General features: G+C 41.2%; 1 protein-coding gene across 1 annotated transcript in view; it reads right to left on the reverse strand.

Moving 5' to 3' along the window:
• The window catches only part of klhdc3 (kelch domain containing 3), a 30,547-nt gene that overhangs the window by 3,891 nt on the left and 7,687 nt on the right, over positions 1-18,969 (reverse strand). The window contains exons 8-10 of the mRNA XM_034152414.1: positions 17,791-17,899; positions 2,804-2,877; positions 1,487-1,565 (exon numbers count right to left, since the gene is read on the reverse strand). Of these exons, the coding sequence (XP_034008305.1) occupies positions 1,487-1,565; positions 2,804-2,877; positions 17,791-17,899 (262 nt within the window). The remainder of the gene's footprint in view (positions 1-1,486; positions 1,566-2,803; positions 2,878-17,790; positions 17,900-18,969) is intronic.

Genomic DNA, 18,969 nt, shown 5'->3' on the forward strand with positions numbered 1-18,969 from the left:
AGTATACTCCAAACTAATCTCACTCATATGCATTGCTGTCGATAATGACACAGGTTTTATAAACATTAATTTTGGAGTGTTTAGGCACAGCGGATGTCCTCGTCCATGCGGAGGGTTGTATTAACTTCAACCATAAAACAGACTTTAACGGTTGGATATAACCAAACTGCTAAAAATCTACTTCAATGACAGTCAATCAAGCAACAGTGTGACATTTGCTCTCGCCCCCCCTTTGTTGGAGTGAAGGGCTACGATGTGGACGTGGATGAGGGAAGGGCCCGCGGTAACACGAGAGCAGGGAGCAGGGGCCGAAAGCAGGGTCTACTGCTGACCTGCTGACAGGTCAGAGGTTGAGCTGCAGATTGTTATCACTGGCTCTGGTTTCACACTCACTCCCTCTCAATTGCTTTGTTCGTTTTTGTGTTGTGCGCGTGTGTGTTTGAGAGGGGAGATTGGCACTGGAGCTGGAGATGCCAGCGAGGGGCAAAGGGAGTTAACCAGAGTCCTGTGACCCCACAGGAAAACTCTCTACGGGTTACAAACACAACTGCAAAGTGGGGAGTGTGCAAGGTGGCAGTGACAGAGAGAGGGATGAGGAGCTAAGAGGAGGAATTAGTATCAAGTTCCATGGGGTTCATGTAGAAGAAAAGCTCAAATCGTTCAGATGCATGTCTAATAAGTCTGTAGATTAAGGTTATTTAAGAGAAGTTGCATACAATGGAATGATTGTGTGAGTATCAAGAGACATTTTACTGATGTAAATAAAGGAAATTGAAGAGATAAACATGTTTTCTTTAAAGATTTCATAATGAGAACATAATGATTACACTTTTTCAACCATGTGATTATAGTCAGTCGCAAACATCCGAGTCTCTCTTGCAAGTTATGTGTCAAATAAATCTAACATGTCAATGTGAGTGGGAAATGATATATTATTAAATGATAATACTTGTTTCTTTGGGCAGAAATGTTTATCTTATTCTTTCTTATTTTACACCTGCTTTTCAGTTGCAAGCAGGTAAGAAATGAGCTTAATTTGATATTTTGTTAAGTGAGAAAAACACAAATCGAGTCAAAAACCAAAAAGTTGTTTACCATTTTGTAACCACATTAGGTGACAAACATGTTGTCAGCTGGATTTGGGATATTAGGATGTACACAAAGGTTTTTCCTTTAACATTTAAGGTTTGATCATTAATGTCCGATTCTTTTATACATGCTATTAGTTGGAGGAAGATATAATAATATACAAATTGTACACTTAGGGACTTGAAGTAAAGTCAGACAAAAGCCTGAGTAAAAGTTACCACTGGGTAAATGAAGCATAATGAGTCATAATTTGCCTCTATGAAAAACAGCCTCATTATTTAGAGAAACAGATGGGGGGCAAAAAAGGATGGGCATATAATACAAACAGCATGGATAACAATATGTCAGTTCTGTGACCAAATGGCGCTAATGTTAGAGAACAGGATGCTCTGCTGACCTGATATCATGTGGGAGTCCTGAATGCTCCAGACTGTACTGAATAACAGCTATTTTGCATAACGTCTTCAAATTGGGTTCTGAAAAGAAAAGAGAGCATGAGTCATGGACTGATCACACACTAAATCATATTCAGAATATACATTTGAGCTGTGGGAATTCAAAATGGATCGAGGCAGGTCAGATCTAAGAATATCGAGATGAAAGGGCTTTGATTTCCTCTCCGTGGTGTAAAGATTACCATGTTCCTGTTTCTACCATACCCCAGAAAAACAGCTGAAACAGACAATGCCGTTTCATAAGGACATTAATGCCGGTATTAAAGCATCATATTACAAACTTCCTCTCCATTATTATCAGCGTCATGGCTGCTCCACCATATGTTCAGTGGTAAACAGTGTGAAGGCACACGCGACTGGCACGTGGAGGCGTGTGCCACAGGGGATGCCACCGGGTACTGCCAGCCCCAACCGGGCCCTGTGTAAACCCACCTACACACACTGTGACCCAACAGCATCACAGGCTACCCCAGTGCAGGCAGGAAATGGCTATATTTGGTAGTGCAGGAGACGGAAGTGGCCCATGAGATAACAGGCAGGGCCAAGGCCAGGCATACAGGGCTGGGTGAGAAATGAAGCAGTGATGTAATAAGGTTCTAAAACGTGTGGAGGAAAGTGTAGGATAGCTTATTTACTGACTATTCAATATTGCTGAAAATACTTTATCAACAATAGCAATCTGGGTTCGCTTGAGTATTTGCATCTGTAAGATTACACACCTTCTTAAAATAACCACTTTTGAAGTGTGTATTTAAGAAAACACTGCAAATGACATCTGCAAAACTGTCTGCAAAATTATCAATTAGGGCAATTCCACACCATTCATTTTAAGTGCTTGTTTTTGCTACCGACAGGCTTAGATTGGTGAAATAAGTGTATGACAACGTTATGAAAGGGACTCGACAGACAATAAAAATGTTTTCCTTAACCTTTAGCTTGATCAGGTTTGTTTGTTTTTGTGTAATGTGACTTGTTCCCAGAAGATAACAGGAAACAAGAGTGAAGATTGGAGAGAAGAGTGTTGGTGTGATGGAGTTAGATGTGTTGGAAAAGGACCAATTTCCAAAATGTTGTCCTCATTAGTCACTTTGGCATAAAAAACCAGGTTGAAAAAAGGGGAAGTTACCCTTTGAATTAGCTGAAAATACTTACAATACCTACCTGGGGGTGTTTAAAGGGATGTATCAATCGGATTGAATTTGAAAGTTTACACACAATAAGCCAACAAGACAGATATGGATTATGGCGAGGATACTTACTGAAGTCTAAGATATACAGGTCTGAATGATCCATGAGGTTAAATTCATCCCCCATTCCTTGCTCTGGACAGGGGCTGTAAAGACAATAAAGAATAGTTGTTTTAATTTACAAGTGGTCAAAGCTTTAAACCTCTCCAAGAGGACAACAGTAACTCTTAAACTTCCTGTCTGTTATCATGAGCCCGAGCCACACAACTTGCCAAGGTTGTATTAGCTACTTAAGTGTTTAATGGGGCAACTTTATTGCTTTTTCACCTCAAGTCATTCCTTGAATTCCCAAGATTTAGTTACCAGCAGACTCCCAATGTCATCCACCCACTTACAATCTTTTTTTTTTTATCACAGCGTTTCATAATCAGGGAGCCACAGATTATTCTCAATGCTGTTAACACAGTGCTCTGCTCTTCTTTATCATGAGCTGGCATGATTTAAGCCCACAGGAAGTGGAGCACTGCAGTGAGACGGCAGGCTGGCCCGCGCTGATAGTCCCTCAGACCTGTGCAGCCGTTGATATCACTGCACATCTGTTTCCTGCCGCGGCTAAACACACACACACACCTGCCACACACCTGGTGCACCACAGCTAAGATAGCCTAGCTGTGTCACAACTCTCTTTTGAAACTATTTTAGTTAGGACTAATTAATTAACTTAAATGCAAGGGTAAGTATTTGGGAGGATACTGTATGAAAAAAGCTGAAATGATGGAGGATTTATCCCCACATCCAGTACATTTATTACATTGCTTCATCATATATCCACAGTGTTCAAGAGACATTTCCAGATTAGTGGATAAAAAAGCACTTTAGAGTTTTACACTACCCAAAGGACAGTTTCCTCCAGACAGGTGCCTTCACCAAGCAGGTTATAAATATCTATCATTGAGAATGGGATTTGGTTGCAGGGTTTGGTGCTTAACAAAAGCTTTGCAAGATGCTTTCTGCTACGCATGGATCGGCTAATGACACAGCTAGAGTACTGTTGAAGCAATGGAGCAGAAAATACTTGTTTTGAATAGCTTGGGATAACAATTTTGATACTTCCCCTTTACTTCAATCTCTTTCCATTTCTCACTCTTGCCCCAAACTATTCTCTTGTTGAACACAAAGTACTTTCTCCTCCAGTGATTCTCCGCTCATCAATCTCTATTCCTCTCTCCCGCTGTCTTCTCCATCGCGTCTCCCTTTGCTGCGTGTTCAGGATGTTGTAAGGGTTTTACGTTGCTAATCTTTCCTAAACAAACATAGTAGTGGCTTAAAGCGGCCAGGAGAGGTGCGGAGCACGAGCGCAGTCGTCCCAGGGGGCCAGCTGGGGAAGTCATTACGCCCCCTGCCCCCCAGGAGGTGATCCACCCGGGCTAAAAGCATAATTACTGTGCTGATTCAAATGGTAGTTTCCAATTCTAGCTAATTACTAAACCAAGAGAATGAGCACTAATATGTACCTCACAATCAAGCCAAACTGCAGCTGTAAGAACAATTGATAGATTGCTACAAAAGCCTTGTATTTATTAAACTGAATTAAACGTTTATTAAATGTTAATAAACCATCTTTGTGAATTAAGTCTGAAATGTCATGAGGAAAAATGGAAAAGAAAATAATTTCCCAAATTGGGATAAATAAAGTAAACATCTATCTATGACACACCAAGTAAACAGTTGCCTACAGATGCCATCATTATGCATGAATGGCCACCAATTGCCATAATTGGCTCCTTTTAGACCTTTTCAACTGCTGTTCTCAAATTCATCTTGTTGAATGTTATGACCTTACTATTTTTTATGAAATTGGTTTTACATTTGGTCCAAATCCCAAATATTCACTGCCTCATTGTGAAAAGTCAAAGATTGCCACCTCATTTAAAAAAGTAAATATGTATTGGTTGCATTAGACTCTGCATAAATGGAACTGACAACAGCAGGCTGTCTCCTTAACAGGAGTAATGAAAAGTAGCATCTCTATCTAAAGAGCCCACTGTAGTAGCTGTCAACTACTGTGCGAGGGTACAGGGCTTGGATGCTGACGCGTGAAAAGGTGCAGATAAGAGGACGCTTGAGCAGAGAGCAACAAGAGAGATCAAGATTGCATTCCCCTTGGAAGAAGCTTTCTCGCATGCTCATGGATGATGTCGGCCTGGGTGTGAAATTAGGCAGAACATTAGGGAATGTTAATGCTTTATTGGTCACCGCAAAAAAAGGAAGAGCCTGGATCATAGAGGCAGAGGAAAGGGAGGGAAAAGAGGTGTCTGATGAACTGGCAGTGTTTGGAAGCGGGAAAGTCACAGTGTACGACTTTATGTGGCATCCTGGTGTTTCACGGCTCACTTTGTTACTCGATCAGCAAAGTATCGCTATGTGTGAAAGTGCTCCTCCCCCTACCGTGGTTTCCAGTCTGAATGAGGCCTGAGTGATGCCGCTCCCCCGCTAAGAAAAACACTGGTTGCTATTTCAAACAACACTCAATGAGGGTGTCTAATCACCCAATTGCCAGTCCTTTCTAGCAATGCACTGCCTGCTCCACCTCATTATCTCCTCAACCTAAGGCCCCACTCACACGGGAACGTTTGCGTTTATGCACAGTATGCATATTCAAAAAAGTCTTCCGTTCACATGCATTCGTTTCATTTAACGTGTCTGTTCAAACGAGGCCGCTGGAAACGCTGTAGTACATATGCCGGGACTGTAAGTGGCGCTGTAACTTCCGCCAAAATACACCAAAAGCCGCGAAGAAGAGCAGCCCGAGCAACCCCGCCGCAATGTTGCCATGGCTACCCTTCTGTTTATGCCCCGCGGTGTATTTAGCAACATGTAGTTCATGTAATTCTCCATGTCCACTTGTTGCTGATGGTTGTGGTAGAGGAGCTGTAGATTTTGCACTAATATCTGTAGCATGGTCAGTAGCAGTAGCACTAGCAGTAGCTACTGACAGGAGGAAGTGTGTGTGGCGATTGCTGGTATTCAGCGGGATATAGTCATTTCCTCAGCATATGGATAAATGCAACGGGGAAGTTAACTGAAAGAAACCGAATCTGTGGATATTGCATCGACCGACCAAGAAGCACGTCTCTGTGGAGAGGACGCGCTCAGAAAGAGAGATATTCTCTACAAACACCGGGTGAGATCGCGCCTTTGTCAATATAATGGATCAATGCATGAAATCTGACTCTGTTTATTTTGTTTAAGGAGTATATTGGGCGTTAACAATTCTGGTTTGCCTTTTATAATATTATTTCATTCAAGAACCCCTTGTGCGTTTAATTAACACAGCTATTTTTGATAGTTGCTACAGCAGTGAGCAGGAGAGGTGGGGAGAGGCGGGGCTATCGTTATTTTTTCAGGAAATATTCGTATAGAGGTGATTACACGGACTCGGTTGACCCCCCAGAGCGTTTCGTTTGCAAATCTATCCACCTTGGGACCCGTTATCGTTTGTGGGGTCAGTTTCTATCGGCCTCGTGTAAATAATAGGGCTATACGCACGCGAAACTATGCAGATACAAGCCGTTTTCTCCTCGTGTAAACGGCGCCTTAGTCTCAAAACGGTAGAATAAAGAGCTCAACTACAGTCCTAAAACTAATGAGGGAACAACACAGAGCCTGGGAACACTCCACGTTGTCTCAAGTGTCCAGGAATTTAATTGCCTACAAATTCTTCACCAATGAAAATGAAGCAACAAGAAAAAGATTGAGGGTTCAGCAACACCAAGGATAAACACTATATCTGGAAACCGTCCAGTCGTAGGAGCGTTCTCAGTGGCTCCATTGGCCATATCCTCATTCTTTACGTGATATGATCTGCATCCCTTTCCTTTCTCCACTCTCCTACCTAACTCTGGTCCCTCAGAAGCATCAGCTAACAGGAACTCATCGGGCACTACAACTTCCTGCAGAGCACCTTATCAGGAACACCAGACATCAAATCTAATTATTTCAGCACCACTTTGGTACTGAGTGAAAACATTGGGAACAGGAAGTGAAACGGCAGGAAACTAAAAAAACAGACAGTTATTTGTAAATGACCAAATAAATCAAATATAAAGAATATTATAAGATTGTGGCTGGTCTGTTGCAACACTGTTCTGATATTGTAGGAGGAACACATATCTCTTTTCAAAAGGGTTATAGCATTCATTTAAAGATATAGCTATGTGCCTAATAACACACTACCAAGCTGTTATTAGAAAGTGTTTAATGATACAGTGCAAGTCGCCAAAATTATTTGGTAATAATTTTTCCCTAAAAGTGTTAGTCAAAGTATTTTTATTAAATAATTACTGATAGTATCTGATGGGGGTTTGCTAGACTGTGAAGAATCGAAACAGACCTCGCCACAGTTTGGGAATGAAACTTTCGTAAACTTATCCAATAGACTTGGTTATCACGATCGATAGATTCCCGTCCATTTCTCCTGCCTTAATCTCGACTGTCTCACCTCGTCTTACCGAGTTATCTGTGCCCCCTCCCGGGCAGTGGCTGGACAGTGGATTAAGAGCTGCAGTTGCCCAGACCTAAGCCCCATGCAGAGGGTGAGACACAAACTACAGCTGGCTCCCAGAGGGAGACGCCTGGCTTCAGATTAGACAGAGGAGATGCCAGCCGCTGGTGAAGCATCTCAAAGTGCAGCCCCTGTAGACTAAATGTATTTGGACTTGGTGGTGGTATTGGATAGGAAAAACTGATCCTATAAATCTCAAGCAAATGCAGTCCCTTTTATCAGAACAGGTTGTTATCAACCTAGCTGCCTATAAAAATAAGGGAGAGGACATTTATTTTTGCAGGACCTTGAACACAGCTGGTTAATATACAGGGGAAACTTGAAAGCTTTTCTATAGCTGGGGGACTCATTTCGGGAAAACAAGGTACTTCCTCTATAGCCCCCATCCTCACCTGCAGCTTAAGACTACAGTCAAGGTCAGCCACGTAATAGGAGACACTCACAATAGGAAATACTCACAGTAAATGTACACTACAAACCACAGTTTTAGTACTGTTCCATCAGAGTAGCTCAGTAGTAAGCTACTCCAGGCCAGTGGTTATCTCTTTATATCCTGCTCTTTTACAAGTGTTTCTTGTCATGTTAGTTGATATATTGTCTCTCACTAACAAAAGGCTTTCAAAAAAGTATATTCCACTGCCAAGAAGGGTTGTTTAAACATGACTTGCCAAGTGTGAACGATAGCCTCCTATTCTGTAGGTGGGTGTCGTTTTTTTACTTTGTCTACACAGCATGGCATTGTTCAACAGAGGGGACCTAAAACCACCATGAGACGTTTTATTTGCGATGACTGTAGTAAATCACATGTCAAACTACTACTATTTAGACATTTGAATGAATGTGGACAGCAGCCACACAAAGCGGCACCTATGCAGGCTGTTTATTTGAGCTGCAGTGTAACACTCAACCCTATGACACCTCAACGTATACAGGCTGTTAGTGGGTTAAAGAGGGTTAAGATGCAGATGAAATACTATCATGAGCTTGTCTTTGAAGAGTAAATCACAGTGTTGCTGCGCTGCCCGAAAGTCCTGTCCCGACACGTGCGGGATGCCCTGTATCCTGTTGGGGTCACCTCCACTGTTTGACAGGTTTTATCTCGAGCACCGAGCGCACACACACACTTGCATACAGACAATTAATAAAGGAAACTTCTGCAGCCTAGCCTTTGACACTAAAGGCCAAACGGCAAGATGTGTGTGGCATCATAATCTATGGTGTGTTGATAGCCGTGTGTCCATGGAGCCGGCTTCCATTGTAGCAGATCTAAAGACGATATAGGGCGCAGGAAGAGCAGCCATAATGATATTTATATCGAGAATGAATGAAAATCCAAAACAGGGGTTTTTGTGCAATGTCTTGCATGAAAATAACGTGTTTCAGAATTAGCCCTGCCTCAGTGCCATGTTGTGTTTAGTCTAACATTTGAACTGTCAGGTTCAACAATGATAACAAGCCACACTTTAACCGGCTGGACTATCATAACACCAGTCCTTTCAGTCATTGATAAGGTGCAAAATAGCCATGCATGTGATATCGAGGCACCAGGCTTTTGACCTTGCTGATCTACTAAACAAAATCACTGGACTCTGAAGGAGCTCTGCAGGGCTCAACAACTTGCTGTTTTGAAATGACCAGTTGAATTCCACACAGATTAAATATCACGGTGAGATTCTGGTGGATTAAACAAGTGGTTTTTGGGTGGGATGTTTTGGCTACCAGTGAGATTAACTGCTATGTAATCAGAGCATTTAGCAGCCACACACTCTCCTTACCTGAAAACTATATGGAGGCAGGACAACTGACAAATTAAACCCATTTGAATTTTATATTCCTTACAAACAAGATTTTAAGTTTAACACCTATGATTAAGTAGTATCAGCAACAGACAGAAGCATAAGAAAAGGGGACTCAATATTTAAAGTATAAATGTTATAAGATGTCAGATGTCATGTTTCCATCTTAACTAAATATACAGAGCGACAGAACATATTTAGAGGTTGCAGACGAAAGCAAGCAGGTGCGTGTGTATGTAAAACGTTCTGACGTCAGCTGAACAAGAGGAGCTGTGAGTCATTAAGTCATGTGAATCTATTGCAAAGGGAACTGCAAACACACACATGGCACGCTTCATGGGAAGTAAGAAATCTCAGCAGTTGCACACAATTTGAATGTTTGGATTCTGATCAAGGGGAAGTGAAATGTGGGCATTGAGATATTTTAAGAATTGAAAAATCAGTTTGTTGTTTTGGAGAGATGCCAAAAACACAATGCATTGGGACAAACATTGGGAATATCAGGCAGTTAAGATGCAGACTGCAGCTGTGCCTGAATTGAAAAGATATAAGAACATAAACTGATATTTATAAGAAGCACATGAAACTAGGGCCCCTCAATATAATGCGTCTTTGAAGCCAGTGTCAGCAATTTAAAAACTGGGTACGCAGGCCGCCGATTGGCTGCATTTTAGATGTTAAGAACAATTATATTATGATAAGAGTAATTTGCAAAGACGACACAGAATCATGTAAGTGGGCCTGTAGTCAGTGCTACAAAGTAAATTATATTTATTTTTGTGAAGTTAATTACCAATGGAGTGTGACACAATATTATCAGTTTTTATTAACAATTGTACTTTAGCATATGGTATGCAGCTATCAAAAGAAAACACTGCAGTTATAACACTTGCCAGCAGGTTGCACAAATGTTGAAAATTAAGCAGCTGTTTCTTTTGTTGCCTTTTTGCAGAATTGCAGGTCTGAGATAATGACCTTGTTTCTTCTGTTATTAGATTACATAATGGTCAAAGACCTTAACTGGGCCTGCCTCAGCACAGTGATGACATCAATGACACTCATTCAAGGCCTATGGACACTTTGACGTTGTTCGAGCGAAACTGACAGACACACTGCTCCCTGCTTCTCACAGTGAAAGGCAATTAAAACCCTTTTGAACAACACTCCTCATGAGCAGTCCACACACACAAGGTGCTGAAGGGCTAAAATGGCACAAAATGTCCCTTCTACAGACAACTAGCGCGTGTTCCACTTAAACATTAAGAACAAAAGAGCAAGCTCTCACAAACAGATTATTTTAATTAGTCATCAATTACAGATGGCAGGGAGAAATAAATCCCTGTCACAGCAAAACATATTATAAAAATATAATGAAATGATGATTAATACATATTTCCATGTCCAAGTAGATCAAGAACCAGTCCCAGATTTCCCTTCACAGATTCCAAGCTGTCTGCTCCCAGCATGCCAATCTGTCCTGTCCTTATTCACATCCTGCCCTGCGTAGGATGCCCTGTTCCTAAGCTTCAAATGTTTCCCGATTTAGCCCAACCAGGGCTTGTTGTAAGCATTTATACACAGAGTGTGACGAATGCCAACGATGACCACATACACTCTGCAGGAGTTTTATAATCTTTGTGGCACTGTTTTCATATGCAAGTCAACATTAGCAGGTGAGAAAAAAGCCCCAAACGTAGAGGGTTTAAGCAGAGTATGCTGATTTTGTGCGTAGGTGAAGGTCAGTGCAGGTGGAGTCAGTCATGCGCGGGTCGTCCTTCGTGGGGCAGCGAGCAGGTCTCAGTAAATGAGTGTAGCAGAGGCGCAGAGGGTATATCAAATTGCACTCGGTGAGAAAGAATGCTCCCAAAGGTCATAAATCAGAGTTGGGGCAAGATTCCACGCCCTTCTGCAGCTCAGCAGGCCTGTTTACACTGACGTAAGTGGCACTCAAAAGACTGCCACTAATGCCAAGCCCATCATTCACACACACAAATTAATTTACCCTAAAAGAAAAGGAAGTCTGTACCCTAAAAACAATATCATGCATTTAATCCAGCTGAATGACAGCTCAATTAGTGCCAAAATAAGGAAAAACAATCTTTACATTAGATTTCATTCATCTAAATCCAAGCATATTAGAGGCGGGAGAATGACAACTATATTGTAATGTTTTTTTTTACTCTAGTGTATTTCTATTCATTAGGAGTTTTATCCCAATGTTGATGTTTGTTTTACGAATGTGTTAACACTGCTCTGTTATTGTCTGGTCCAAAGTGTAATCCCTTTGAAAGCAACGGGCTCGTGGACTTAATAGTTTTAGTGTCCTTGACTAAAGTAATAAATTATTCCTAAACAAATTCCTGCAGGGCAAATAAATATCATAAACTGGGAATACGTATCAACAGCAGGGTTCTGTCTTGGATCAATATGAAAGGACAACTAACCCAGGAAAACAAGTTGTGGACCATAAATTTGAAAAACAATTTCCTTTGGCAGGCCTACTACCACAATGAGACTCCTCGCAAGAAAACACAAGCAAGGTGTCCAGCAAATCATTCATGGCGGCATGTGCAAGCATTTGTCAGCGGCATTGAGACAGACACCAATAACTTACCAGCCCTATTAACGGCCCTTGTGTTGTTAGGTCATTGAAAAATAAACACAGCAATGGCTTGTTTTAAACCCATTGTTCACACTACATTTGAAAGAAAACTATCCTTCTTTAGAATAATATCAGAAATGAAAGAACACCAAGTTAACCTTAATAGAGAAACTTTCTTAGTTAAACAAAGCAACCAATAGAGTGTGATAGGAAGCTGGTCGCAGTCTGTTTGTGTGTTTTAGCATGTGTGTGCACGTGCTTTTGGGGGTTCCTGTGTGTAAGAGGCTTAAGTGTGCTCATGTAAACACCAAACGTGTAGTGCTGCTCAGGAGAAGCCTGTGTGGCCGGCTCGCTCGGCGTCTGCCAGGATCATGCTGCAATTTCTACAGTAACAGGAAACAACATCTTTGCAGACTTAGAACAGCTGAGCAACACAATCCTCCACTTTACAAATAACACAAACAAATGTAAAAAAAGTTCTCCAATGTAGAGATACTCTGTGTTCATTCGTGAATGTTACGCATTTAATTGGACCTATTTCTCCAGGGGAAAAAAAGAAATCCAGCCTGAACTTTTTAAACAGGATGTTGGAGATACTGAGTTGAGTTTGATTCCTCCCTCTGCTCAGCCAGCACCCTCCATCATCCCAGTGACACTCCCTTTCCAGCCCCAGCCCTATCTGCTCCCAACAGGAAATCATGACTCCTTAGAATCCATCCTGGACTTATCCCAGCGAGAATCCAAACAACACACTTCAACAGTCAAAAATAAGTGTCTTCTAAAGCCCTCGATTTCTTAAGAAAACATTTCTTCCTCAGTTCTATATCTATAACTGACTTTTGAATCCTTACATTTAGAAGCATTTTGTTTCTTTGAATTGTAATGACTCATTTCAACAGGAAAGCAGCCTTTAATAATATATCTGCTGGAGTGTAATAGCAGGTTCATGAACTAAACATTGCACTGAACTACACGTTTTCCTTTTCAAAATTCCAGACTTTTTCAGACTCAAACTTACAGTCCATATTTTACACCTTAGTATGAATTGCTAGATGTTTTTAATGCAAATAAATGGTTAAATATCCAACTGTTAACATGTATGAATAATTCTGACTATGTATGCTATTTTCTTGCCGTATCATTGACAGACGATTGAAGCTAGTTACCGTAGCTCATACAAATCCATCATTACATGTAGTGGTCAGTCTTGGTCTTGGAAAACAAAATGACAAGACTTCAGTGCTGTTGCCCTTGCATATGGCTTACGATTGCCGCCTCCCCAATGTTGTAGATGTCAAACAGTTTACATCTAGCTTTCGTTTCTCATTTGTAAATCTTTTGCTACCCAGGCTTTATATATTTGCAGAAAGTTGGATGACCCTCCACTGACAAACATCTTGCGCTTGGAGCGCTAACTCGCAGGCTGTGATGTTCAGACACACACGATAGTTCTTGCCTTGCTTTCGGCATCATCAACCTTGCTCTTATCTGTGATCTTTAACTAATTGGTCAACTTTAATGCTGCTCAATATTAAAAACACTGTGAGATCAATTTATTCTTAGAAATTCAGAAACGGGCAACTGTCTGGAAACACAAAAATGTTTCCATTATCTCTTATTCTTTCGATAATTAATGACCAAAATCATATCGCATACTTTTCTATACTGCATTAACCCTGACTTTGAAGATATCCTTAGAATGTTGAGGGACACTTTATCTTTTGCCTAGTTATCACTTTATTCAGTTAAATAAACAGTATATAAGTAGAAAACAATCATTTTAATAATGACTTTAATTAGGCTGCTAGTCGAGGAATCAAGATTACACTTGTGTATTAGGCTGTGCTGCTCCCCATGATGTGGTGGAGCAGTAGGAGAACGCATGGAGCAGCAGCCAGAGGCCTTGAGGACTCCAGGGCCTGCAGACGTAGTGGGGCTGAGAGGACTCTTATCCTCAGCCTCCTGATCACCACTATCAGGGGGTCCCAGTGGGGTTTGCCTGATAACACAGCATTGCTGATAACAGTAGCCCAGGTCTCGTTCCTCTACGGAACATGCTAATGCCGTTAGCTCCCTCATTACGCCAGTCACCAGCCCAGTGGCACCATAACATCTACGATCCCCCGGCAATCACTACTGTCTTACAGCCAACAAGGGACTCATCAGACTGCTGTCTACAGGAGCCAGACCCTCCGTATTTAAGAGAGGAGAGTTTGTATCCACTAACACAACATGCCGTTTGTCTTTATAATCACTAACAATAAAGAGTTACAGTAGGAGTATATCAATTTAAATGTATGTAAAGACATTAGTTGCCAACAATTTGCATCTTTAGTCAATCTTTAATCTTATTAGACAGCTTTTCATTCTTTATCTATTAAAGGTCCCATGTCATGCTTTTCCGGTTATTACCCGTCCCCTTGTGTGTTATGAAGGTTTTTATGCATGTAAACGGTGTGCAGAGTCAAAACCCTCAAAGTACACCCTGTAGCGAGTAAAACTCTAACACAGAAAATACCTCCCCAAAACGCCTCGTTGGAGATACGTCACTGCCCATTTGAGTCTTCCATTTAGTTCCGGGTACCGCCTGATGTCATGCGGTACCCGGAACGAAATGGACCAATCCCGAAGAGCTATGGCCACACCAGCAGCGTCGTGTTCCTCCTCCAGAGGTTCGAAGAACCGGCATTTCACAGACGAAAGCTTCCAAAACATTGCCCAGTTTGAGGCCGGATATGCACAGCTTGTTTGGACCGTTTGGAGCAGGGAAGATCTGGGTATACAACCTGTAAGTTTGCATTGTTATTTGTGTATTTATCAAACAAGACTGTTTAAATGTGTAAACTGTGTTGGACTGCTAAGCCATTGACACAGTGCTAACTAAGTTGCTAGAGTTTCCATATATCAACTCTAATATCAGCAGATGGCCTTGCATACATGTATCTCATAGCAGGAGAATGTCTGCATTCACACACAAAATACCTATTGACAGTATACTCCGGGTGATTTGCCGGTCAGTCGCGAAACGTAATTACATTATAGCTGGCGTAGCGATCTAACACACGGAGCTAGAGCTAGTTTCGGTCAGAAAAACATTTTTGTGATGCTACGTTGCTAGCGTTTAAATATATCAACTACAATGTCAGCAGATGGCCTTACATGTTTGTCATGGCAGGAGAATGTCTGCAGTCACACACACGGAATACTCATACAGTATACTGTACTGTGATTTACCGTACATTGTGACCGTACATATACTGCATGTAGCTAACGAGGCTAGCTGTATGCTAGCGCAAAACAATGTATTCATGCAAGTTACATTGTATGACCGAACGTAGCAGAATACCCGTATACGATTGCAATTATAAACACGTTATTGCTAGCCTAATATGAACCACTAGCTTTTGTTCATAGTAGTTTTATTACACTGCATTATAGTTGCCTTTCCTCCAAGCTAACGTTCATATCGTGTTAGCTACCAAGGTAAACAAAGCTAGGTTAGCATATTAGCAGGCAAGCTGTTCATTACACAACTACTACTAACGAATCTAAAACAACTAAGTTTCTCTAATATTTTGTGATTTGCATTTGATTTCGTCCAGCCAGATCCTGGCGGACAATCCATGACGGGGAAGGGATTCTACTACTACTGAGGGTGCTAAAAGGCACCGCACCGACTGTGCGCAGGCAAGATGCGAGGAGGAGGAATGGATGATATACCGTGTATATATGTATATTTATGTTCATTTTGTACATTTCTAAAAATAAAGTTTAATGGAAATACTTAGTAGGCCTATCCTTTCTTCCCTGAATTCATATATAGCAAACCATGATTTGATTTCTCATCAAACAGTAGTAGTTTATAACGGGTAAAAATAACTTACTCTTTGTTATGAGAGTAGCTCGTAGGCCACAACGGAAAGACAAGGAGACATACACGAGTTTACAAAACCACGGCACATTTATTGTAGTAAATGCAGAGACAGGTGGTCGAGGGGAGAGGGTCGCTCAGTTCGTCCTTCTGCAGCCGCTTTGGAGAGAGACTCCGGGCCGCTGGGATTAATAGCACCGGCTACGGAGGTGTCCGTGATCGCGCTGATTACCCTCTTCAGCTCCACCCCACCGTAAGACAAAGGCCCTGAGGCCGTCACACTCTTCTATAACAACAGTTAAAAATATATATGTATATAAAATATACCGCTGTACCGACGCCATGATAAGACTGATGTTACGCTGAGAGCAGCCGGGAAAAGCACTGACATGGGCGCAGCCTCTCTGGTGGTTGACTAATCAGAACGAGTGGCCGAGCTGACCAATCGGAGCACACTAGGCTCACAGGGAGGGGGGGGGCAAGAGCTCCAACGAGTCGTTTAGTGGAGAAAGTGAATACTGCTGAATACACATGCTTGACAGAGATGCTGTATGCGAAACCAATGTGAGTTTGGAAAATTGCACAGTATAAATCTATTTTAGTATACCTCAACAATGTAATTATGATCAGTGGAAATGGCCATGACATGGGCCCTTTAACTATTGAGCTATTCCTTTATCTGTCAGAGACAGCGTATCCTAATAGAATGGCGGTATTTCAATATTGTTATAAATCTTAAAGGGGACCTATCATGCAAAATGCACTTTTGTACGTCTGTTATACATGAATATGTGTCCCCGGTGTTCCAGGGAACTCACCAAGTGTCAGAAAACACAACCCTCTCTATTTTCCTCCATACCCAAATCTCTAAAAACGGGGCTGCAAACGGATCTGATAAAAACTGATCCAGATTTGAACATTTCTCTGACGTCAGGACGGAGGGAGCTGACCTATCAGGGGAATGAGAGGTTGCCGTGGCATGGTAACAGCATGGTAACACGACGCTCGTAACTCGGCCCCCTCCTTTGCAGGGGGGCGTGGTCAGCTGCAGCGCATGCAAAGACAGGGTGGAGGAGAGCAAAATAGAGCGAAATGAGGCATGGCTAAAATGCATGATCTGTTTGGTATTTTGAAAAAGAAAACGTATAAATATACCTTATATAGGTATGGCCCTACAATATATTATTCAAATATAGCATGATAGGTCCACTTTAAGCAATAGCTTGTCTCTAAAAAACTAGGAGCTTATTCAATATGCTGGCTTTAGTGTCCATATCATTTCTCAGAGTCTGGCATTTTCTTTGAAGCAGTAAAAGTGGGAATCCAGGCAAATATACCTTGCAAAATATACTGTCATGACAAGTGGTTGTTGTCACCAAGTATGTCAACAAACAAGTAAAGTTTTAGGGAAGTAGTTGCTGTTTTCAAAGTTGGAGCATCAATGCTGAGGAAATGTGGTGTCTCCTAATAAGTGGTTTGACATATTAGCTTTATTCCTATCGGAGAAAGTTGCATTTTTGCATCATCCTCCTGCTCCTAAATAGTCTACAAAGACTAACATCCCACCAAAAGAACACATGCTCCATCTTCACAACTAAAACATTGTTATCAAAACAAACACCATGGTTCATCTTTTAGTCAAAGGGCATCAAACCTTTGATCTTTTGGAAATATTCTACAGACAGACAGATTTGTATTAATAAGAAGCTGAAAGCATACAGCACATATTGAATAGTGTCAGCACCTTTCTGCACTCAGCACCTTTCTGCATTCAGCTGTGTGGCACTGCTGTCTTTAGAAGGAAACAATGGCTCAGCTGGCACACAGAGGCTTATTATCATGTGATGTCAGATTACGCTTCAATTATGCACTCCCGTGGTACATTGATAAGCATGAAACAATTGGATATTTGAACACTGAACTTCAACTGAATTTCAACAGAGGGATATATGATTGCTAAATCAAATTATAATTGTTTAACCACTCAAACTAATAAGGGTGTTTTTAAGATATCCGTTATACGTAATAAGTTTAGCTGTGTATGTTTGTGCATTGCTGCATATATGTAACTTTGGGCCCTGGTACATATATATCTGAATTTGACTTAATTCAGGGTACAGTGTAATCGGGGTTAAGATTAAGATACATTTGTCAAATGTAGTGATTTGTTTTTTAATGTTTTGCAACTTCCTGTCAATATAATGAAATTCTTAAATTGTCCCTCACCTGGTTCCTCCGAAGAGGATGATTCGGTCTCCAACCATACAACAGCACTGCCGTCTCCGTGGACACGGGCCTTTCCCCTTGGGTTCTATTTCATTCCAGGAAACCGTTTCTGTAGTTTGTACACACAAAAAAGGAATTAAGTTGACAATATTTAGACACTATTATGTAAAAAGAAGACAGAAGGTGGAGGCTATCAGTAAAGCTTCAGATTACATCCCTGCTCTGAATAGCTACAAAGAGGGATCTTTAGCAGAACAAATGTTGATCTGTGGGCTACTTCATAGCAGTAGTATAAACTCTCAGACACTTACATACATACAAGTACAACAGCTTCCCATTGTGCCTGCAGTTCATTCAGATGTACGCTTTATGTAACGAAAACAAGGCCCAAGGATAAGGGAATGAAAGGGAGCAACAAAACCTTAATTTGAATATAAACCTTTACATTTCAGAAATAGAAACAATCCTCTCTCCTGTTCTGCAGAAGTGTAGTATCATGACGGTGAAGATCTTTTAGGTGCTCCATATAAGGATGAAATGTTAAGTCTCTCACTCTAAGAGCCAACAGCATCATTGCATCTCTATAGCAACAACAGGCACTTCACACTGTGTTGAATAATTAGGACTATAATTGAGGTGCTGCCATCTAGTGCCATCAGTTCACCCAGTCCAAGACTAACTGGACACAAAAGATCATACCTTGTATTTCCCCTATGAAAACTGTGTTATGTGCTAAAACTGAACAGGTAAGATCAGTATACGGCTAATTTCATGATACACAATTAGTGACGTAAAATATTTCACTAGAAATTGCCACAGGCATGAGCAATGCATTGGACTTCTATCTACTTAAGGTATTGTATTCTAACTTTTTTTTTGTATCATACAAAAACAATCCTACAATAAATAAGTAATCGATTTGAAGTGCATTCAAACACCATACAAGACACCATATTGATGCAGAATATATTGCAGGTTTGCTGGGTTTGACGACAGCTTTGTTTGGAACAAGTGCGCAAGGTTTCTCCCAGAAAACACTTAAACTTACTTGAGAATCAATATGGACAAATATGTAAGTGCAGACAAAGACTCCAGACTCTGAGTGATTGCGTGTTATAGTTTTCTATTGCGTGTTACTAGTAAAAAGACAGGGCGGGAAAGGGAACAGCCAGCTACTAA

This window comes from Trematomus bernacchii, unplaced genomic scaffold (genome assembly GCF_902827165.1).
Source record: "Trematomus bernacchii unplaced genomic scaffold, fTreBer1.1, whole genome shotgun sequence".
NCBI classification, from domain to species: Eukaryota; Metazoa; Chordata; class Actinopteri; order Perciformes; family Nototheniidae; genus Trematomus; species Trematomus bernacchii.